Source organism: Corticium candelabrum, chromosome 19, assembly GCF_963422355.1.
Source record: "Corticium candelabrum chromosome 19, ooCorCand1.1, whole genome shotgun sequence".
NCBI classification, from domain to species: domain Eukaryota; kingdom Metazoa; phylum Porifera; class Homoscleromorpha; order Homosclerophorida; family Plakinidae; genus Corticium; species Corticium candelabrum.
In genome coordinates, this window is record NC_085103.1 from 433,836 (window position 1) to 459,108 (window position 25,273).

Below are 25,273 nucleotides of genomic sequence, written 5' to 3' on the forward strand. Positions count from 1 at the left end.
ACACTTCCCGTGTAGCGCTTGCTGCAGAAAACGTGTAGGTTGGATTCGTTGCAAATACAATCAGAATTTGGAGAGAAACGAAAGCGCTAGAAGAGTAAGTTCCGTCGGCAAGAGATATTCGATTGCTCAAAGCTTTGCGAAGGACGACGATGCATACAGTCTACACAGGACTGGTGTGGGCGTGTGTTCGAATAAACTGGAATGTGTAGTGTTTGCGTCGTCAAGAAATTTTACGCGGGGGTCGACCCCTTGAGAGGGGACCCGGTGCATAATTTTCTTAATTTTTTACGCAAACCTTCTCCTGTGTGTGCCGAGTGTGCGTGCCCATTTCGGTTGCGAACGGACAAAAGACGTGCCCGCCAAACGCGAACACACACACACACACACACACACACACACACACACACACACACACACAGACAATTTGAGCTTTATATATTAGATACTAGTATACATGGCCCGTCCTTCGTACGGGCAAGATACTGTAGTGTAAAGATAGGTCTGTGGACACGTCACGTGCAATCTTTGTTGCGAGGCCCGGATATGCTGAATGAATTCGAATCTTGCTCTTCGCGCTTGTTTCGATAGAAATCGACACACTCCCCGTGTAGCGCTTGCTGCAGAAAACGTGTAGGTTGGATTCGGTGCAAATGCAATCAGAATTTGGAGAGAAACGCAAGCGCTAGAAGAGTAAGTTTCGTCGGCAAGAGATATTCGATTGCTCGAAGCTTTGCGAAGGACGGCGATGCATAGGGTCTACACGGGACTGATGCGGGCGTGTGTTCGAATGAACTGCAATGTGTAGCGTTTGCGTCGTCGAGAAATTTTACGCGTGGGTCGATCCCTCGAGAGGGGACCCGGTGCATTATTTTTTTATTTTTTACGCAAACCTTCCTCTGTGCGTGACGAGTGTGCGTGCCGATTTCGGTTGCGAACGGACAAAAGACGTGGCCGCCAAACGCGAACATACACACACACACACACACACACACACACACACAGACAATTTGAGCTTTATATATATATATATATATATATATATATATATATAAGTTCGATAGCCGGCTAGACCGGATCACCCACGAGGCTAAAATTTGAGGTACAGGCATAACTCGGTTTGGGTAAGAACATGGGCAGGGTGGCGGCGTCTTCCAGCTTTTTCAGTCGGGTCCCTTTTGGGGGTGCATCGTACAACGACATAATGCTGTTTATCTTTCAAGAAGGAAACTGAATGCCCTTAATAAACTCAATTTGAAGAAAGTTCTGTTACTTAAACTTTCAATCTTATTGAGTAGTTTTGTTTTCTCATAACTAAAAGTGCAACGCTCACTTCACTCTCCATTGTTTGTTCACATGCCATTGTTACGTCACAATGCTATAACTATCCAGCAGTCCCATCAGACTGCGTTATCTGAGCAGTGCTGTAGTTGAGTTGTTTATCTGAAACAGAAAACTACATCCAGAGCAAAAAGATAAGAGTTTCGAAAAGAAATATTGTTCAGTGCTTACTAATAAGTAGGTTGGAAACGTGCTGAGTATATTCTAGAATATTGCAGGAGGACACGCCTCTACTCACGCGCATTGGATGACATCAAACTACGTCTAGAGCAAAGACGTAGAGGTCCACTTTAGTAATGGTATAGATTGAAAACGTGCTGAGTATATTTTAAAATATCCCAGGAGGACCCGCCTCCATTCGCAAGCGAATTTCTCTGCAACGGATCATCGGACTTCCACCAAAATTAAGCTGACCTCGGACGGTATGCACGGAGGGTGTCGTTTATAACCGGCGACGTCGAAAACGACAAGATATTTTTGTGTAGGATATCTGTGTATTAAGAAATACGCCTTCCTTCGGTTTTTCCGAGTTCGCTTGCCGAGTACCTGCCACATTCGATACGCCTGTTTCCTGCAACGGCAGCAGCCTCTTCGAAGTGATAATTACATCCAAAGGGACTGTTAAAATGGCTCCGAGAAGGCTCACTGAAGAGACGTGCACTGCGTTTGCACTGAATCCAAGCTACACACTTTTTGCACCGACCGCTGCACTGGGATTGTGAAAACATTGAAAACGGAGAGCAAACAGTGCGCTAAATCATGCATGCCTGCATGTCAAGCTACTGCATGTATTCTATAGGTAAGTAAGAAACTGCACTTGACTTTCAAGTTTCTGTTGCCCAGTTAATTAAATATTTCTGAACGAGAAAGTTGCTGCAAATTTTACGGAATGAGACACACGGTTAAGTTTTCATTTGTCTTCAACGGGATATTAACTAATTAGCACATTCCAGTTTATTCGAGCAGACGCCCATGCCAGTCATTTGAATTGAATCCACACAAGGAATGTGTCGATTTCTACCAAAAAAATTGCACATGATGTGTCTACACACGCTCAAACTGAGTCTTCAGTCATAACACTACAGCACTCTGCCCGTCCGAAGAGCGGGTCATGTATCTAGTATTGTATAGTATCATACGTTCATGATTTTTTAATTGGTTAAAACTATTATTGATGACGGTATGCATTGCCTACATAGACACAGTTCCAAAAAGGAGACAACTTTGGTAGAATATTCTAGAATATTCTAGAAGTACGTGATTATTGGCGCACGTGCTAAGTGCGTGTTGAGAAAGACAGCGGTGCTCATCGTTATCTCTTTCATTGACTGGGGAAGAAGTTTTAGTAGTAGCTTTTGCGATCCGTCGACAGGCACTGCGCTGGCGCTGTGAGTCAAGCCGGCAAGTAGCTTCGTTACCTTTTCCTGTCGCAGTGATAACTTTCGTCGCTTTGCCTTTGACGAAATAGCAGACAGAAAGCTCTTTTTGGGAGGCATTTTAACAATCTACAGGCGGGTTTGCTGTAATGACAACTTTTTATCGCGCTTTAGCCAAAACAGCAGAGCGTTTGTGACGTCACAATAAATGTGCGACGTTACAATAGGTGACGCAACAATGAGTAGGCATAGGATGACATCAAGAAGTACAGATGAACGCCAGCAACGCCTAGGTATAGGACACAGACTACCGAAAACGTCACCAGTTGCTATTCAAAACTGAGAAAAGGCCTCATGCTAAAGGAGAAGCGAGGAAGTGCAGCGGTTTACGAGCGCTAGGGAACAAACTTTTTGTGACGTCACCATTTAAAAAAACCCCAACACAAAGCAAAGTACAGGGTACTGGCCACCGCGAAGAGCACCAGTTCCTTTACGAAAGTAGAGAAGGTTATGTGCTAAAGGAGGAGCGGAAAGGAATAGCAGTTTGCGAGCAATTTGCGAAACAAAAATTCGACATGGCTGCGCCCATGGGCCTACTTTCCTTTATAGATATAGATAAATCTATAAACTAACAACGTACCATTTTGGTACTGTATAATTATTTACATAGATTCACTCTATTAGACTATAAAAAAATAGATGGGCAACCACGCCCATAACTTTTGGGATACTGAACCCCAAGAACTCCCCCGTCGCTACGCCACTGCTGCGACCGTATACCTCCAAGGCAATGGAACAAAACAAGTGCCCAAAATTTGTTGACTTTACAAGGTATTTGCGATCTTTCTTCCTCTCCTTCTCAGTTGCAGCAAACCGGGTTTACTACAACTGGACCTGATTGACTGTTTTGCCAAGAAGTGAGTATGTTTACGTGTAAAGAAGCTTTCCCCATCTTTATAGTTGTATATGGCAATGTCCGAACGTTGCTTAATCTCGAATTGCGCCGTCAACTCTTTCAGACAATGAAATCCAAGAGATTTGGACATGTTGTAGAAGCAGTCGAGTATATTGTCATGTCGTTTGATTGGGCCACCGCCCCACTTACACGTCATGGTGTGGTATCCTTCGACATCTATTGGTTGACTACACTGGTCAACACAACGATCCAAAGATTGCAAGCATGGAATGGCTTTACCGAGACGCAGACAAACAGCAGTGACAATGTTGGCATTGCTGAGAGTGAAATGATGCAAACTCGGTATTGCATCCAGCCAAGCCCCAGAATTTGGACCACCATAACCTTGTATTCGGGCTTGAACTATTGATGCACTGTTGTAAAACCTGTCTAGACAATGTACATTACAGGGTAGCAGGAGCATGTAATTGGCTGCCTGGTTATTGTTTGCTAACAATTGCTTACAACAATTACGTGTAACGTAAGTAGGGTAGCAGGTTCAAATCCATTCTACAAATCTTTTTCTTAGATGTTTCTTTTTTCTATCATCAAAAGAATACAGGTCGGCTTATTCTACGTCGTTTCCCAAAGTTTTAGATTCACTACAGTCTCGATCAGACGGAGACACAAAATGTATACAGTTTCAGAATCAGAGAGATTACTGCAATCGCCGGGAGATGAGAAGAAGGCACACTCACGTATCCCAAGAAAGACTCCACACTTCTGCAGTAAAAGTTTTGTACCCAAGGGACTGCAAAGAGATAGTTGCTTCTTCTTCCTTTTCTTTGATTGTGGCTCCAGTTTCAAGCTTCAGTTTCAAGCTTAATTAAGCACTCAATGCCCACTGCTGTATGTTTCTCAAGTCACGTGTGTTGCAAGTGCTTCACGTGCCATGAAAGTGAGCTAGATTTATTTAATTAAGTCATAGAGAGAGTTTACGCGTACTGCACGGGTTAGACAAATTTGAAAAGAACATAATGAGACAAGACTTCTTCGGTTTGCTAACCGCATGCAAAAAAATCTTCTCTCTTTATTAGCTACGAGCGTACATTACATTAGGTGGTGGACTGCTTCGCGAGAAGCCTACTCTAGACGGGCTGAATTGACTCCCGGTCTGTCTGTCGGTATGTCGCTATGTGCCTACCTACCTATGTTTGTAGGCATTTTTTACACTCGGGGAGTTTGTCGAGCCAATCAGCAATTAGGGGCGGACTCAGGATTTTTGAATGGGGATTCCGTGACGTCACAAAGATTAAGATCAGCTACGTCTTCAGATATAAATTAGCTATTTACTCACCTATACCATAGAACGGAAGTATACGTTACTTAATAAATCTACAGTACTGGAGAATTTAAATTGATCTTCCAAGCTTATACATGTCTTTCGCTAGACAGGCAAATGTTACCGCCTTTTTTTCTTTTCTTTCCGAAGACAGCTTCTATAGACATATATAGTTTCATGAAATTGTGAATGTTGTGACCATCAAAGGTGGAAGTATATTTTCATGAGCTAGAAAATGACTACTTTGAAACATTATCATTGCAAGGAAGTAAATGAAACATGTTGTTGGAGAACAATTGAGATTGAAAACAAGTTACCATAAATTAATGTAGAAAGAGTAGGAGTACCGTACGACTCACTCGTACTGTCCGACGATGATGGATTTACGTCAAAAGTTCCTAATCTGTACTGCACCTCCGTGTGAAGTTACTTAGAACTAAAACGTGAGCTGCGAGTCACGTCAGGAAGTAACAAGCACTGCTGGGACGCGGTCATCTTCGTGTGATGACGTCACAAAATTTTAGGGGATTCCACGGAACCCCCGGAACCCACAGAACCCCCGGAACCCCCGGAACCCCTCTAGATCTGCTACTGAGCTGCAATCGTTTTGGGACGCAAAACGTAGGTGACGTAACAATAGCATATCAGCGTGAATCCCTCTCAGAAATTTGTTGAGCCAATCAGCAGTCATTTGGGACACCAACAATGGGTAAATATAAACAATCCAAAAATGCAGCGCATGCTACTAAATTATAACGCGCTTTAAAATTTGGGTTGTTTAGTAGCCCATATGCGAATTGTTATCAACTAGGTACACATTATAACGTGCGTTATTTCATATTCGATGGACGCGTTACAGCCTTAGATTTTTGTTGTATTCTAAATGACGGAAGTATGGAAACGTTAAACGTGCGTGCGCTCTTCGATCAGTAACTGCAACACTTGTTTCAAAGGGGTCCCTGTTTTGGGATTGTTGTACAAGTCGTGCGAACGGTACGAATCGACTTTCCAGTGAACTGGATACGAGTAATGAGTTTCTGAGGTCATACTCTTACGATGTGATGATTGCTCGTGCGTTGAAAGTGTTTTGGTATGTTTATATAATTGATTGATTGATTAATAATAATTAACAAACCTACACAAATACATACATGCAGACAGTTGTACAGGCGTATTGCTGTTTCAGTAATGATGTAATTGTTATTGTAGAGTTTTATAGAGGTGTGCTTTGCACACACAAATTTCCAAAAGATATTTCAAAATTAATATACCCAGCTGAAGAAGGACCATGGATTGAAACATCGTGTGAATTCATGTTATTTTGTTATGCTGTGTACGAAAGCTCTACAATAACCGATATATCATCATACATAAACATATGTGTCCCATACCACATATTGATATACAAACAGCTAATTCTCTTTCCCCAAAGGTCATCTTAAAAACAGCCAAGTTATTCTGACTAGGTTGATTATTAATAAGCAGAGAAAGTCACAAAAAACTCACCAGGGCTACGTTTTTGACAAACCATAACCAAGTCAAACCACACCCCTTACAAAAGACCACGCCCCTTTTAGAAAGACTTGCCCTACCACCACGCTTTGCTGAAAACCTGGCTAGAACCGTCAAATGATATCTGTTACAAACCCCAGGGGCATAGCACGACCTATAGAAAGGGGGCTAAACTTTAGGATGCTACGCGACACGCCTCTTTATGGACACGCCTACTTTTATTGACATATATTATATGTATAACACTAGTCACTAGCTGTATGGTGCAGTCCTGAATCAAAGGGTTTGCAGGGCATAGCTTGGCATGGACCATAGCCCATCATTTGTAGATGTGGCCATAAAAAATTATGGACTGTAAATACGTGTGAGGGCCAAAGCTGTTATATATATATATATATATATATATATATATATATATATATATATATATATATATATATATGTATGTATGTATGTATGTATTTACAGTCCACAATTTTTATGGCCACGCCTACAAATGATGGGCTGTAGTTCGGTCTAGCTCATGCCACACTACGCCCTTGTGAAACCCTTTGATTAAGGCATGATACAACTAGTGACTGGAATGGAAGTCTTTGGGCGCCTCCTGTAAAATTCTGGATACGTGCCTGAAGCAAACCTGTGTAAAAGCCAATACAGCCTAGAAGCAATTTAAATAATCGTTGTTCTAAGTTGCATGAACTTTGCAGAAAGTAAATCTTGTCAGTCTGTACTTCGATTAGCCCAGTTGAGCTCAGCTTTGGCATTTCTACAACACACACACACACACACACACACACACACACACACACACACACACACACACACACACACACACACACACACACACACACAATGGACAAAATGGACAAATGTTAAGCCCTCCACGTCTTTCGACGTCGACCTTGAGGTCAGTTGCAGAGATAGCTCTCCCTGCCTCTAGAGACAGGGCCTCCATGCGCTATGTGGAGTTATGTGGAGTTTTGGGGCCAGCGCTACAATCCACCTGGAGCTTGGCCAGAGTCATCCAGGGGCACTGCCAATGGCGCAGCTCTGGAACTGGACACCAAGGCCCACATGTACCCGTCTGCTGCATGATGTTGCTGCCAAGCCAGCGGTCATGTCCACCCCAGCAGTGTGCGAAATAGTCCTTGACTGACCACCACACATCATGTCCTGAAATTTGCCGGACATTAGAAACGTCTGGTTGGACATTCCAATTCTGGCAAATTCTACTTATCACTTACAATTCATCACATATATATATATATATATATATATATATATATATATATATATTATCAATACATTTTCTCTATGCTACTATAGTTTCCCAACCCCAACCTCAACACAATTATCTCAAATTTACTCAAAAATGTCTTCACTACTCTCGAATGCTAGACTCTCTAAAACCATCTTAGAATTATATAGCCAAAGTTTGATGGACAACTGTTGATGAAGGTGTGAGGTGGCTTGGCTAACGGTCAGGTGGTTATGCAGTGCTGATCTCAGTGCAATTGATTTCGAAACTTCGAGGCTGTGAGACAACCAAAGACCAAAAGTTTCAACCACAAGAGTTATATACATTCTTGCCGGGTCCAATGGACACCTGCTTGGGAGTAAAGACCTTGCAACACTTCCTCGAGGAGTGTAGCAATGACACGTTCCCTTGAACGTGTACACACACTGATCCCACCACATCTTTTTTCCAACATCGGAGTCCACCACACTGGATATACAAGCACAAGGAACAAAGTGGTCTGGGTGAAGGCATATGTTTTCCCATTCAGATCTAGTTGATGGTTACTGTAATGGATCAATTCATGACAATTATCATGACTTGCCGCAGTACTTCAAGGTTGATACACGTGTCCATGTATTTGTGTTGCCAAACCAAATCTCTTGGAATACACTGCACCAACAGGTTGACAAAGAACACTTGCCACCAGCTAGCTCGAGGATGCCTGACCAAGTGCTAGGTTTCATGGCTCTAGATGACACTTTGATGTTGCATGCCTTTGCTAAAAGAGTTCTAATTATGCAATTACTGTAGTACAACCCACCTGACAAATTTACTAAAAAAGTTTGACTAAAAGTGGCCATTGTTTAAGATAGCAATGAAGAGAGACAGACTTTCATCGCTTCCTCGACTCTGCCTTGCTTGGCTACAACCCATCCGCGTAAATTTCTTTATTTATGCCCGCAGCCAGCCCCTCCTCCTTTTGACTTCCGTTGGCGTGTCCTACCCAGTGAGTTTTGGTACGTCATCTTCGTCCGCATATGCGCCATACCTCTAGACGGGGAAACTTCAATCGTTCCAAGAACATGCACTACGCTACGCTAGTGGCAGTTTTCTAGTTCAAGGACTTCGTGCTATCCTATCAACCTAATCATCTTCAGGTTCTTAAAGCCCCTACAGAAAACATTACACGCAAGTATCTCTGAGTTTCCTATCCTGCCGCGTTCACGGTGTACGGCCCGTAGCTGTCCGCTTCATCTTGTTGCACACCTCGGAGCCCCAGCGTGTGTACTTGAGCGCCCACATCCGGGATTTGACAAAATACACGTGCAATACAGTACAGTCAGACCTGTCAACCTAGCAGTGTCAAAATGCGTGAGTTTGTAGGAAAAATGCGGGAGAATGCGGGAGTTAAATTTTTGGGACACGCCTACAATAGCATTAATATATAAAAAATTATATCGTAATAAATGTTAATATATAAATAATATCTAATCATCAAAATTTAAGTATTTTCATGCCCGGTTGGAGTAGAAGCCATTAATTAATTAAATTATAGTGCAACAAATGTATAACAGATTGATCAATGTGCCTAATTAGCGACACACAGTATCAACACCAATTACTAAACAAAATAATTAATTAAACACAGAACTTGTACTGTACGTACTACTGCCTGTTATAAAAATCCAAAAACAATGTACATGCACATTCTCGTGGCTAGTTGGAATGTTCTGGATTCTATTTTCTTGTGGCCTTCTTCGATCGCTTTTCCAGCAATACATATGGTAATCAGGTAACCAGCCCCTCCCTCTTTTCCACTTCTGACCGACTCCTCTTTCTATGTCTGTATTTTGACTAAGTATGTTATGAAAGAGCCGGATAAAGAGAGGGGCTGGCACATAGAAATTGATATTGGGATATCAAGTATGTATGTACACATGCATATACTAAAACTGTAAGGTGTACAGTTACACAGAACAGGCACGTCCATCATTTTGGTCACACCCACCAATGGTCAGAATACGGGAGATTTGATGTCAAATGCGGGTAGGCGGGAGAAGGGTCCCAAATGCGGGAGTCTCCCGCTCAATGCGGGAGAGTTGGCAGCTCTGTACAGTACACGTACGACGCGTGGCTGTTTGCGTTTGTTTCGTGCGCGAACTGCGGAAACTATGTTGACATGACACTGGGATGTGCGAGGATGTGGGTTGCTCATACAGAATTCCACACCTGCCGCTACGCCAGAGGACAAAATGTCCGGCGAAATCACGAATGGCCGGACAAATGCTTCGTTCTGTCGGTAAATGTCCGATGTCCGGCCGTTAGTTCGCACACTGCCCCAGTCAATGACCAGGTACTCATTTATACTCCTGAGTTGAGAGAAGCAAGTGTGGGTGAGTTTCTTGCTCAAGAAAACTGCAACAGTGTCGCCTCCACCAGGATCGAACCTTCAACCCTCATCACGGATACAAGATCCCGGATGTCATCACAACGCTATACCATCTGCTCCACCGCGACACACACACACACACACACACACACACACACACACACACACACACACACACACACACACACACACACACACACACACACGCACGCACCGGACTGTCGCAACACACGCACGCAAAACGCGCTGGAGATCGAGTTTACAAGTAGGTTGTGTGTACACGGTTGGACACTAGCTACTATGGTACTAAGTATACGTAGTGTACCTGGGCTTGGCTAGAGATAGTATTCGAGCGGTTGCTGCAATTGCACTGTACCAAGAGGAAGACTTATTACTAATTAAATAAATTTATGTTGCTGTTAACCCGTAGGGGTTAAATTTGACATTGCAAGAATCACTGAATATTATTATTAGTCTGTACATGTGGTATTTTCGGTATGTGAAGTGCAGCAGCGTGTTGGTTGTTACTACATTTACATGTAATACTATACACTCTAAATTAATTACCATATTCGCCCGTAATAACGCTCTGGGCGTATAGAAAAGAAACCCTTTTTTTCTGGGCGTATACTAGGGCATGGGCGTTATTTTGGTCCTAGGCGTATGTATACATGGTCACTAAATGTTGTCGTCTGGCCAGTCATCATCTAACTAGATACTTGAAGACAGAAATACCACAAATGCTTGCAATTATCCATTTGCAAGATCTAAGGTACTGGTATCCATTCAGCATCAACATACACGCAGACACTAACAGTATACACACGTGGTCGGGCCTGAAGCCCGTCAAGAGCATCAGGGGCGGTAATTGCAACGAAGACATGAGTCTAGCGGCAAGCACTCTCACTCAACATTGACACCAGCTCATCAAACGCACACAGACGGAGACGAATGTTCTGCGGACCCATTTTGTTTTGTCTGCTCATACGGGCATGGGCGTTATTTCGGTATGGGCGTTATTACGGGCGAATACGGTATTACTAATTAGTAGACAATCTGTTGACATCACTCATCACCATCTAGACGTGATCGCCTTGAAACACCCACAGCTCTGATGAGTGGTGCAGTGGTGATAGAGGAACTACGAAACAGTGATGTAGAGTACGTAGACGTTTAGTGCTCACGAACAGAAAGTGTGGGGATGTTACTACAGTACAGTGTATACATCTGGGGACGGCAAAGACAGTGCGTACGCATCTGGCCTCAATTCTATGCATCTGGTGTTTTGCTTTCTGTGGGTTGTGCAAGAGACCTTCTCCGTGGTCATGACACCGTCTAGTTTGCTGGAATCTCGGTTGTAAGGTTTGATGCTAATATCCGCGGTGCCTAGTCGTATATTTGTGTAGTAGTGTCAAAGGTCGCGGTAAAGAATACGACAGTTCATTTCTAGTTCGATATTTGCATATCCGGAGAGCATGGTCAGAGAATGCACTGCGAGCCCTTTGAGCGGAAGTGGGAACATGACGTTGCCCGGCTAACTCCAGACCGACGGTTTTCTCACCTTGTAAATAGCTAGTTTGCACAAGCTCATTGTGTACGTGTTACCCATCTACTCGACCGTCTGGTGTTACAGACACTTCAGTGTTGCCAACTGTCTGATACGGAGACTTACAGTGTACTGTAGCGTCGATGATCGAGGTCTTGCTATGACGCACTCTCGGTCTGGTTGCGTCTTCAATCAACAAGTCACAAGGAAACCTTGGGCAGATGTAGGGTCTAGGCTACGCAATCTACACCACCATTACGTCATGTGGGGTTTCCCTGTAATTATATTAGTGCCCATATCCGCGGTCTGCTTGATCTCCTCGTGGAAACGTCGGCTATTTTGAGTCTGGTGGGATATACCAAGCCATTAGCCTGTTTGGAAGTTTAGCGATTAGCATAATTAATACATCCTGCCATGATGGTATTTATGCTGGAGATTTGGTGCCTGTCAGACAGTTCACTGGTAAAGCAGCTCCACTGACAATAGGAGATGAACGTGATTGGATTGAAGATACTGCTCAGTTGCCTTATTATCACTACATCTTGGATTAGTGCTGCTCCCGTTATGAAACAAAGTAAGATCTGTTTGACCACTCAGAGGCATTGTGAAATGTACTTAATTTAATTACTTTTTCTGCAGGCGCCTACAGATACAAGTACTCACAACTGTTGCTTGTAGAGAAAGAATCAGACAGTCCACTGAGGACAGAAGAGTTAGAGACAGCAATAGCTAATGATAACTTTCATTCTCAACTGCAGACAGTTCTTGATGATTTCAAGTCCCAATTACAACTCATGTTTTCTAGTAACAAGCAATCGGTTCAACCAAAGGAGAATGTAGAAGACAATGATACTCGTTTACCAGCTGGAACGTCTACATCTTTACCTCAAATTAAACGAGCAATATTTGGAGGCAGAGACACAAATTCTCCCATTCAGGATACTGAAGGCAAATCAGTCTGTCAAGATGAATGGACTGCGCCCTGGCAGGTCGGACTGATGCTTTTAACTCCAGATAACCACACAAAACGTTGTGGTGGTGTGCTAGTTCACAAACGATGGGTCTTAACAGCAGCACACTGTCTTACCAACATGACTATGGTTCTAGCAATGGTTGGATCCAAGAACTATTTTAGTGGATTTCTTGAGGGCAAGGGCCAAGTTTTTCGTGTGACAAAAACCATTGTTCATGATGAATACACAGCAAGCAGTGACTCTCAACCACCACAACATGACATTGCTCTTCTGGAACTAGAAGCTGACGTTGTACTTGGATCTGACACTAATACTGCAGTCATCCCCAAGCGCAATACTCCTCTTGTGAACTCTAATACTGAAATGGTTATTACAGGATGGGGCATTACCGAAAAAAGCCCATTGCAGCCAGAGGAGTTGTATTGTGCTAAAGTTCCTATTGTTGCAAGAGAAGACTGTGAAGAGGCTTACAAGAAGCAAGGCGTCAACATTCGCAACAGTCACCTATGTACTGGTTATGAATCTGGTGGTGTAGGTGCCTGTAATGGCGACAGTGGAGGAGGGTTGATGCATGTCGACTCAAACGGAAAGAACACGGTGATCGGACTCATTAGCTGGTCAAAGGGATGTGGTGAACATTATACTGTCTACACTGACGTTCAGAAACACAGACCTTGGATATTGCGTGAAGTTCCAGAATTAGGCAAGAAGTAAATCAGTTCACCACGAACGTCTCTTATATGTTACTTTGAATACAAACTTTTGTATATAACATTATTTTTGACTTAGTGGTCACATGCTATTGTTATTTCTATTTGTTTACTATTGAATACTGTACAGATTTGATTATTTAAAGATTTATAGTATTTATTTATAACTATAACATGATTTACTTTGATAAAACCTCGCTAATCTTATATCTGAAGTTGTATGTGCAGCAGTCTATATCAGGGAGTGCGGTATAGCACTCCCTATGTAGGGATGCGAAGAATCTAAAATGGCGCCTCATACAAAACTATCCGAACCGGTGTAGCAGCGGATTTGTTCCGGGGCTCCTATTGCTATATGGGGCTACAGCCTACAGAAAAACACCTAACGCGCATGAATGTTACTACTCTAGTCAGGACCCCCTTTCAGAAATCTTTCCATTGTTAACAATGGCAGCGATGAATAGGATTGACACTAAAACAGTGAACAATGCGATGTAAAAATGACGAGCTAGGTAGAGTGTTATCCGGGACCTGTTTACAAAAGACATACTGTACAGGGACTATTCTGTTCACGGGGACTATCCTGTTTACGTGGACTATTCTGTTCATATTTGCTCCTATTCTGTTCACCGGGGACTATCTTGTTCACGCAATTTGAACCCACGCTGGCGGGACTATCCTGTTTACGTGAACAGGATAGTCCCCGCTATAGCGTGGACTATTCTGTTCACCGGGGACTATCTTGTTCACAGGCGACTATCCTGTTCACGACGACTATTCTGCATGTTCACACTAACTATATGCATACAGTGTTCATGGCGACTATTCTGTTCACAGGCGACTTATAATCCTGTTCACAGGTGACTATCCTGTTCAGTGAACAGGATAGTCCCCGGTGAACAGGATAGTCCCCACTATAGCGGGGACTATCTTGTTCACCGGGGACCATCCTGTTCACAGGCGACTATCCTGTTTACAGGCGACTATCCTGTTCACAGGCGCCTATCCTGTTCACAGGCGACTATCCTGTTCACGACGACTATTCTGCATGTTCACACTAGCCATATGCATACAGTGTTCATGGCGACAATCCTGTTCACAGGCGACTGATAATCCTGTTCACAGGTGACAATCTTGTTCACGTTCACCAGGGACTATTCTGTTCACGGGGACTATCCTGTTCACGGCGACTATCGGCTACTATATATTCTGTTTACGGCGACTATAGATCTGCATGTTCACTAGAGCTTCTGTTCACTAGCTAGACACTTTTGTTCATTGTCAACAGTCCCATCAATCCATACGCGCAACACTTACCGTACTAGCTCTTGCTCAATTTAGCTATCTAGCTACCTGCCTGTACGGTACGTGGCTGACAACACTACCATATCGTAGAATCTTCCAATGTGCTCAACTAAAGTGGTCCTCTCTGGTGTATACAGATCCTAGGAATGTGTATTACAACTAATAATTTTCTGATTGTCTGTGTGTGATTACGTAATTCCTAGATAAGTATGATATCTATACTGTACAGTGTCTGTGACAGAAGGTTGGCGAGTGGTTGCAAGAAGCTAGTAAATTTACAGCAACTATAATGCAATTAATGCATAGTAAGTTAATTGCGTCAGTAAAGGGATCGATGGTTGTAAGCAAGCACCAGCAAGTCATCTAGGGTAGGGAAATTAATTGAAGATTGAGACTGTGATCTAGCATTACTATTTTCCTCATATACAAGAACAAAAACACATTTTATAATATCTATTTTGTGTGTGTCTGTGTGTGTCTCTGTGTAAATTTTAAATGTACAGTTCTGTATGTCCTTTATTAACTGTGGATACTGTATGCCTTCAGCAGGCGTGAAAGAAATTCATACATATGAGTGCCATACTATAATACATTTCTATATCACACAGAAATTGCCATGCATCGATCGATCAATCTTAGATACAGATTCAAAAGAAGTCTAGTGTTTTGAGTGTGGGGGAGGTTGCATAGGCTATTGTGTTAAAAATGATGTCATAACTGCCGCCAAGTCATTGCCTACAATTCCTGTTGGACGTTTCTAGATGGGAAGACTGACTCAAATATACTTTTATGTTTTAACTTAACAGATGTATCAAAGTAGATAATGAGTAGTTATTTACAGCTACAATAGCATATAGTGCACAAGTTATATTTGAAATAGTGCACCGTTAATTAATTGGTTTTGAGACTAGACAGATTTTTCGTTGAATTAGTTAGGCTACAAATAAAGATTGGATAAAGAATCAATAAATGTTTTTGCAAAGTTACTGTTGATGTAATTCAAATAATTGTTGTGAACAGAATACGTGTAGTCGCCTGTGAACAGGATAGTCGCCATGAACACTGTATGCATATGGCTAGTGTGAACATGCAGAATAGTTGCGTAAACAGGATAGTCGCCTGTAAACAAGATAGTCGCCTGTGAACCAGATAGTCCCCGGTGAACAAGATAGTTCCCGCTATAGTGGGGACTATCCTGTTCACCGGAGGCTATCCACGTGAACAGGATAGTCCCCCGTGAACAGGACTATAAGTCGCCTGTGAACAGGATAGTTCCCTGTGAACAGGATAGTCCCCAGTGAACAAGATAGTCCTTGATATCCTGTTCATGGGAGACTATTCTGTTCACGTGAACAGGATAGTCCCCGGTGAACAGGATTATAAGTTGCCTGTGAACAGGATAGTTGCCTGTGAACAGGATAGTTGCCATGAACACTGTATGCATATGGCTAGTGTGAACATGCAGAATAGTCGTCGTGAACAGGATAGTTAGTCGCCTGTGAACAAGATAGTTGCCTGTGAACAGGATAGTCGCCTGTGAACAAGATAGTCCCTGGTGAACAGAATAGTCCACGCTATAGCGGAGACTATCCTGTTCACGTTAGGGTGGGTTCAAATTGCGTGAACAACATAGTCCCCGGTGAACAGAATAGGAGCAAATATGAACAGAATAGTCCACGTGAACAGGATAGTCCCCGTGAACAGAATAGTCCCTGTACACATGCTACATACTGCGTTATTTGGTAAGCCAAGCTGATACACAAGTCAAGTCGAAAGTGTGGAGCCAGGTATTCATCATTGCATATATGTAAATTGGTTTATGGATTGATTGCTGTTGATAGAGCTAATATCTATCTATCTCTATGGTTCTCCACATTTTGTATTATTCACGCAACAGCTCACTGCAGACTATAATCAACAGCACACTACTCTCTCAACGCAACGCAATACACACACGCACTATCAGACTCCCACTCGTCACTGTACATGTACTCTAATTTATTAGACAAGACCAGATGCCATTACATATCTGATAGCTAGTATAGAGTTTGTGGATGCCTTCCAGTCTTGCCACTTTGAAGGTTATCCCGTCTAAGCCCACAGCAAAGAGCAGAATAACTTTTAGTAGGGCAGTCAGTAACTTACTGCAACAGATTTCAGTTTGCTTATTTCAATCTACTGCAAGTATAATTTGCACTAATTAGTTTACGATTTGACACTGAGTTTGACTTTTGGGATTTACCAACTTTGGCAGGGGACTGGTAATTGTTCTCTGAAATAAGAATATATATATATATATATATATATATATATATATATATATGTTAGTGGAATTGTTTATTGGCTAAATAGCTGTAAGCAAGCTTGGCTGGAAGCAAGCTCTGCCAGACAAAAGAGCAATGGATGTACTGTACCTGTATCTTTTGCAGTGCATCAGCTGTATTTCTTACCAGGTTGTGTAACTTTGTTAAACCAATCATAACTCTTTGAATTTTATTAGTGGCAATTAAACTTCTATGCAGCAATTGACTGCTTTGTCTACTGTATAGTGATTGCAAAGTTGAATATATGACTGAATGTTTTTCGGTGATGTATAACATGAAATACTATGAGACACTAATATTAAGAATGCTGTTGTTGCTGGTGTTCAATGGTATGGATGTTAAATATTTTGTATATTAGCATTGTTAAGTTGTTAACTAAAATAATAGCAATCTACATCACAAATTTTTGATGTTTTGCAATATGAGACTGAGTAAAGGCATAATTATTACACAGGTTATTTCCTGGACAGTTTGGTAGGATTTCAGTTGTCTTCATGTTAATTAAAATGTCCATGTTTTTTTTCCTTTTGTGGGACATAATAGATAAATATTTCTTAGTAGACAAATGTTCTACGAAAAATCTCTCTGGCGAAACAATTTCATAGGAAATTATGTTCAAGAGAAGTGATGACCATTTCTACTTGTATTTTGTACACCTCTCTTTTGACTTATTATGGATTCTAGAATGCCAGATGATAGTTACTCTATCTACAGTACAAAACATATCGTATTAAATATTTTGCATGCAGTTATCCCGATCTGTCAATCAATTATGCAAATGAAGTCAGTTATTAGATTGGGGCAACATAGGTACAGCACTGGTTATAAACTTTGTTTTTCCCTTGGGTTCATCTTACACAATATGATGCAGATCAAACTGTCTATCATGGGAAGAGATCTAGACTACTTTTGACCTGATTAGGATTTTTAATTAACATATACTATACTATACGCAGCTGTGATTGTAGATTTATGTGTATGTGTAAGTTGTTGTTGTTCAGAGGTTACTCACATACAGTGGAATTTTGATAAATAAATTGTGGGAGACACTAGAATTTTGTAATAAGTGAACACATCCGGATTGTTGTTGCACATTCAGGACATCAAAACTAAATTCATCATATCAAGAATTGATTACATTGAGGTTTGCTATAGCAAACTCCACTGTATCCTTGTGCTGTTTATAGAAATATTATCTACCTATAAGTTGGCAGTGGCTGCTGGTGCTTCCCATTTGGGTGTACAATATACACAATAGATGTATGTATATGCATATACACTCAACACATTATACAAGTGCCAAAGATACCTTTCTTTGAAAGTAGACCTATGTGGCTCAAGAATAGAGTTTATGAAGTATTCTGAAACACTGTTGACTGTAAGTGCTACAGGTTGTGATAACATAAAATTAAGTCCAGATATTGATCAATTTCTAAGCATGCCGTTCCCAAAGCACTGAAGGTTAACAGAATGACCTATACTGGCAACAGCATGTCAACTTGGTTATTGATAGGGACTTTAGAACTTCACGATGTCAAGTTTGCTGTAAACAATATGCAACAGGAGTTGTATTAAACCTGAAACGGTGCTTATGAGTCTTGGGCTGACTTCATGATTACATTCAATGAACAGACAACATTACATTAATATAGCTATTGTAACCCATAAAAGATCTGTCTACCATGCTTATAGAATTGTTCCTTCATGTCACGTATCCGAGCACACAGATCATCTAGTTGAGAGCTGCTAAGGTAAATGTATTGTTTGCCATATTTATAAATAGGAGTTTGGTATTGTTGCCCGCACCTGCACCAATACCTGAGCAAAGCTGCTGCAGGTACAAGGTACATGTCAGGCATTGTATGTTTTGCAGCAAAGCTGTTGAAGTCAATGTGTAGGTTGTTTGTAACAAGCACAAAATCACCCACAGTTTTTAAATGAGGCTTGTTGACAATTAATGCATCTGTAATCCATCCACAGAGCAACAAGTAAGTCAATACTAAGCCAGCACTCTTTTTCTTCTATTGGATGTTCTCTGAGCTGCAATATATATATATATATATATATATATATATATACATATATATATATATATATATATATATATAATAGTGCTCAGCAGCAAAGTGACAAAAAGTCAGTTGTCATTCTTATCTTGTTGCTCACACTCACTTGAGCAAAAGTGTACATAAAAATGACAAGTTCTTTTTGAAAGTGTAAAGACCACTTTCAGAAATTGTAGCAACAAGGTACAAATGACAAAATTGTTTGGTCTACCATATTTGTAATGTGTGAATATGTGTGTTGTTAGTGTGTTGTTGGACTGACACACATTCCAAATGATGTCTACAAAATTATAATATAACTTACTATGGTATCATCATCATCTTCTGCCTTCCATTCTTCAAAGGTTGCCATAACCGCAATAGAGAAGTGTTAAACAGGTCACGTTCCAAAGTTTCTTCATCGATTTCCTTGATTCTTGTGTCCCCACCTTTGAAGTCTGTAGCTTTTACTTGTTGATGTAACTGTATGCTGTCACTATCAAGAGCATGAGTACTGATGTGTTTATCCGATAGCGGAACAACCTGTTTGAATCACACTAAGTGAAAACATGATCATATGACATCAATTAACAGAACTGATAATACTTGTAAATTTTTTCTTGTTGGTGTTACACTATAAATAAGTACCATACATAATTGCAACACGTCCATTGCAGCAACTTCATATAACTATATACTGACTAACCAGGTATGATTGTCACTGACATCATCATGTACAAGTAAAATATCTGCACACAGATTGATGTTGTATGTTGCAAAAGACAATACATATTGCTAAATTAACCAACCATTCTTCTGCAACAGACTTCTTGGCGAATCTCTTTCTGTTGATTTGTCATCTATAATTTCTACATCACCTATCAAGACATCCAGGGAATCTATTTTACTATCTAAAAATTGTAGTGACACACTTTACTCACTGTTGTTGTCTGCTTGTGTTTTCCTTGCAGTTGAAGTCAGTTTCCAAGAGCTGTACATTCAAGATTCAAAGCTCAAGGTTTAGTGTTCATGCAGGTGTGTGTGTGTGTGTGTGTGTGTGTGTGTGTGTGTGTGTGTGTGTGTGTGTGTGTGTGTGTGTGTGTGTGTGTGTGTGTGTGTGTGTGTGTGTGTGTGTGTGTGTGTGGTTATATAATTATGTAGGTTCTTAATTACTCCATTTGCACTAGCAACTTTTGAACTGGGCCAGTGTACTGATGGGCAGGGTTCCTGTGTGAATTTGTCAGTTAGTGTAAAAAGAAGAAGACCAGGTTGCCACTGACATACGGAACCATCTAAGAATAACTGATAAAGCGTCCTTGCTTGGTTTGAAAGTTGCTAGTGTCAGTGGGGTATATGTCCACAACAATTATTTTGTACCAGTGTGAATCTTTCTTGAGACAAATTATGTTGTCAATCCATGATCTTGCTAATGACATGTGGCACTAATACGGAAAATGTAGTGAAGAAAATTAGGCTGTTTGTAGTGTGCAAAACACATGAACAACATACTTCTTTGAAGTTGTATGAGAGCCTCATCATTTGATAGAGTGCATGCTGTTGTAGAAAGTTAAGCATACAGACAACAGGTGTATCTTCATGGCATTGGAGCTGCTTAATTACCATACATATGAAAACACCACAATCTGCTTTATTGGTTTGAATTGGGAAATCCTATGCATAACAGAAAATGTAAGTCTTCCTAAAACAACAAATTTATATATGCTGACTCTTAGAGAGAATCCGGCTATGCAAGGCCACTTGCCTGATACACTGAACTTCCATTTTGCTGCTTCACATCGTAAGAACTCTCTGTCAAACAAGAGTTTTGTGTCAATAATTAGCACAGGTTATCTAAGTTCATTGCAACGCTATACCGAATGCGTGCTACAACTGTATAATTGGTTTGGTTTGGTTGAAATGAATCAAGGTACTTGATTTCAGCTCTCTTGATGTCCAGAACCTACAAGGTAGCAAGTGTATGAATTTCCTGTCATGTGTACAAATAATGAAGTTTACCACAATTGTCCAGTGACCAGGAAGATGAACTGGTATAGTAACAACGTCCTGTCACAAAAGTGTTATGTAAAAGTCAATGTATACAAAAAATTAAAGGGAATGGCAACAGGTATCAGAAAGCCTACTTTATGCCATTTCCACCAAAGTGGTCTCTTGCCATCACGACACAAACTCAGGGACATGTAGAGAAAAGTATTATATGAGAATACTCGAAATCCCTGCGATACCAGCTATTTCAATATTTTTCAATTACTGCAGTGACTAATCATTTTACCGGATGGCATAATGATATTGTAATTTTTTGAAGAAAAGCATTGATAACCTGGCAACACCATCCATTTCTGTTGTGTTGCTCACCATAGACACAAAGCCATGCATAAATTACTTAATTAATTTCTTACTTTATCATTCACCCAGTTGTTTGGGCACAGACTACACAATTCTGCAGCTCTCAACTTCTGGCCATCATCACCGTAGGCAACAACACTGTTTGGTGCTGTGCCTTCCCAGATTTCATCCACCTAGAGATTATTTGAAGTGCTATTTTGGTCTTATCTTTGAAAGTTCTACCTGCTCTTGTTGTTCTCTCGTCAAAAACAGACACTTTGGACCACTGGCATGGTGTTCCTGTTCAATTGAGATAATTGTATCGCCAATTATGACATCATTTGGTGGAGTATAGGGCAAAGACAGACAGAGTTTGTCTGCAGTATGTATGGTCTGTGACATTTGCGATGGCGCTACACTTTGATCTTCCAAGAGCAGTGTATTTCTCTGTACTCTCACTTGAATTACTGAACAAAATTGATGTTGTTATTTGGATGTCTTTAATTAATTAAAGGAGCATTCCGGAATTATGCGCTAGCTGCTGGCTTTGCCTTTGCTCTACTAACAGGAAATATATACTAACCAAGTTGGGTATCTGGGCACTATCTCAGAGCAAACGCGGCAGATGTACATTCAGAACGTTTAAAAACATAAAAACTGACGGGGGCTCTTTCAAGAATTTTGTCCACCAAGTGAAGCGGTTTTTGCACGCCATCAGATATGCAGTTGTCCAGAATGCTCCTTTAATGTGATATTTAATATACCTGGATGTGCCAACAATCTTCTCACCAGCTATTGGAACAAAACAAAATTTTTGTTTAAGTGTTTAGTTAGCTATCAAAATTCAGCATTAGACAAGTACCATCACAAATACCGAGACTCTCATAGTGATTCTCGGCATAGTGCCCCAGAATTAGAAGTGTCTCATGACGTGCTTTGTAGCCATTTGGTTCAATGATGATGTCAAAATGGTCATCAGTACCAGATACACTGCTAAGTATTCGAATGTCATGGGATAATGATGTTCCTAGTGCCATCACTGCAAGGTGATCACCCCATGTCCTGTTTGAGTAAGATTATCTAAGTAGCTTTTCCAATCTCTGCCAGCTACAAAATTGGCCATGTCTAGAGGTTGACCAACTGAATCCTGCATCAACAACTTGATTAATACGTGCTGTCCAACACTGATGGAAGAACATTGGTAATGACTTACAACAAATTGGTGATCTCTAAGACAAGTTACTGCTAGGTCACACAGTTCACTGTGGCTGAGCTTGTTGTTAGAATCAACTCGCTGCAGTTGGTCTGCTACTGCATGAAATAGACAGTTTCCATCGGTGGGCATTTGCCTTCTAAATGTTAGACCAGACAGCCGAATTCTTTTTTTTGAGTCGACCGCTATTTTCCGTGATCTTTTGTATGTCTAAACATAATTGTTGAAGTGATAACTTCAGTTCTGAACTTTACTGGGAAGATTACAACTTAAAATTATTTACCGTACCTACTGAAGAAGTAATTCTTGCAGATGAGAATAGTCTGGTCATTTTTCGTTTCTTTGCTAACTCCTCATTTTGAGAGCAAAATCTTTTACCCACTGATGTAAATTTACTCTCTGAAACACAGTACATGTACCAAATTTCTTTTTATGTTTTCAAAAAATCTTGCTATTAATTTAACAAATGTAAGCGCTTATGGTGATACAGTGTGCAATATTATCATATTCTGCATTGTCAGAAGAAAGTATGTTCTATTATCGCAGTTAATTAATTAGTTTGTTTCACACATGGAGATGGTACATTTCAATGTACTAACATGCCTTTTGTAAAGTAGAGATAATGCTCTTTCCTACAAAAAATTAGATATACCTGATGATATAGAAGGTTGGCTAAATTCCTGTCGTTGATGGAACGGTTTAAGTCTCGTGGCACTGTATAGGGTTTTACATATAGCGCTGTCATTCTGCTTTCTCACATAATATCTGCCTTTGCCAGCTCTCTCGGCAATCTCATATGAGCCTTTCCAACTCTGCTCATACTTGCTTCCTTTACGAGAAAGTTTTTTGGTGTTCTGTAGTAGAACATTGTCATCAACCTGCTCACACATCAACATTATTTATTAAACCATAACGTTTCTGAATGAAGGATTGCATTAACAAATCACCTTGTATTCTTCTTTTTTATGTCTGGCGTCATACTGCTGTATCTGTTGTTTTTGTGCTTCTAAGATGTTTTTCTTCACATTGGTGTCTACCATCTTTCACAATTGGACCATTTGTTGTACAGACAATCGATGGGTACTTACTCATGCTCATCTCCTACATCACAGTCTTTGTACCTAAATTAATTAAAACGCAGCAGTCGTTTGTGACACTCACAGTACTGGATTGTGATGTAGGAGATGAGTAGCCTCGATACTAGGCCTCCCTTTGCTTTCGGTGGTCCGACCGCGCAAGGATAGCAACGGGACTGTATCACGTGATGTTCTCTCCGAAAAGGGAGAGAACATCACGTGATACAGTCCCGTTACTATCCTCGCGCGGTCGGACCACCAAAAGCAAAGGGAGGCCTAGTGTCGAGGCTAGGAGATGAGCATGAGTATGTACATACCCATCCCTACATACCCATCATTTTCTCAAAATGTTTCTAGACTTGTGTATATCTGAAGACTTATGTGCTTAATTACTACACTCTTTCACAACCACAGATATTTCTCTAATGCTTTTAGAAACCTGCTCATTAATAATGATCTCTCTCTATTGATACGCCCAATGCCGAACACAAGACTGAACTGAACAAGTGTACACTTCTAAAGGTAATCCTACCCATGCGCATCCCTCATCACACGCCCCTTCTAACAACTAGCGTTCTGTAGTACTCTACAACCATTGACTACCCAAACAACTTAGCTAACATCATCCATCGTCTCCACATCCCCCTTGAGGCTCTCACCTCCCTATCTCCACCGGATCACTTGATTCCTCCCCGGATCATCTGTCACAAATTGCTGCGCTTTCATCTGAATCTTATTCTTTTATACTTGCACTTGCCATAACGTCATTCTGCCCTGAATGCTGCTCCCACGACAGGGGTGACTCTGGCGCTGCTTCCAATTGATCATAATGTCGTGATAGATGTTATAGCTGAGAGTACTAGGAGCTAGCTGTCTACAGTTGTTGACACGAATAGATGCAGCCCTTCCTATCAATTACCCAAAATCGTGGAGCCATCTTGCCTATTATATATTTCTGCCTCTCTGAATGTTGTACATGTAACAATGCCTAGCTCTTACATCTAGCCCTAACCTTAGACCCACCCAAAAGCTCTGCTTTGAAATCTTTCTCAGAGCAGTCCGACTAAAACTGATCATGCATGATCTAGCTAAGACTAACCATACTCTGGAATGTGGTCCAACTGCCTCCCTATAATTATAGCCTCAAACGGAGAACCCACTCTCTCAACAGTGGAATTCTAGTAGAGACTTCTTTCTCCGTTCCCAGCGCGTTTACGACAAACTTTACAAGTCATCGGCATATTAATAATAATATAATAATTAATAATAGTTTATTTTTATCACACCAAATCTGGTGTAGTTCCCTCATAGGGACAACATAAACACACACACACACACACACACACACACACACACACACACACACACACACACACACACACACACACACACACACACACACACATGTAGACAAATGACATAACTAACACACAAAATCACTTAATCTACACGTAAAAATATTACCATCTACCATATCCAATCAGTGTCTATGCAGGATAACTATGTCTAACTATTAGCAAAGTCAGTCCTCTCACAAGTTCATTTCTTGAATTTATGGCCCGTTTAAGAAATTTAGTCTGTAGTATTTTCATCTTAAAAGATGCCTCAACAAATTCTGGAATTCTTTCCACTATAGAGTCTCTTT

At 41.0% G+C, this 25,273-nt stretch overlaps 2 protein-coding genes across 2 annotated transcripts; one reads left to right on the forward strand and one right to left on the reverse strand.

The window, feature by feature from the left end:
* The first annotated feature begins 10,319 nt into the window (after positions 1-10,319).
* LOC134194924 (trypsin 5G1-like) lies at positions 10,320-13,608 on the forward strand. The gene is made up of 2 exons (XM_062663906.1): positions 10,320-12,212; positions 12,278-13,608. The coding sequence occupies exons 1-2, from the start codon at positions 12,128-12,130 to the stop codon at positions 13,324-13,326; spliced, it is 1,134 nt and encodes a 377-aa protein (XP_062519890.1). The 5' UTR covers positions 10,320-12,127; the 3' UTR covers positions 13,327-13,608.
* A 5,616-nt stretch (positions 13,609-19,224) lies between these two features.
* Positions 19,225-22,126, reverse strand: LOC134195057 (uncharacterized). The gene is made up of 13 exons (XM_062664064.1): positions 22,104-22,126; positions 21,583-21,806; positions 21,414-21,533; positions 21,013-21,060; positions 20,871-20,956; positions 20,724-20,805; positions 20,506-20,667; positions 20,374-20,438; positions 19,938-19,987; positions 19,806-19,874; positions 19,703-19,745; positions 19,603-19,630; positions 19,225-19,539 (listed from the first exon to the last, which is right to left on the reverse strand). Exons 2-13 carry the CDS (start codon positions 21,739-21,741, stop codon positions 19,321-19,323), a joined length of 1,131 nt encoding a protein of 376 aa, XP_062520048.1. The 5' UTR covers positions 21,742-21,806; positions 22,104-22,126; the 3' UTR covers positions 19,225-19,320.
* Between the last annotated feature and the right edge of the window lie 3,147 nt (positions 22,127-25,273).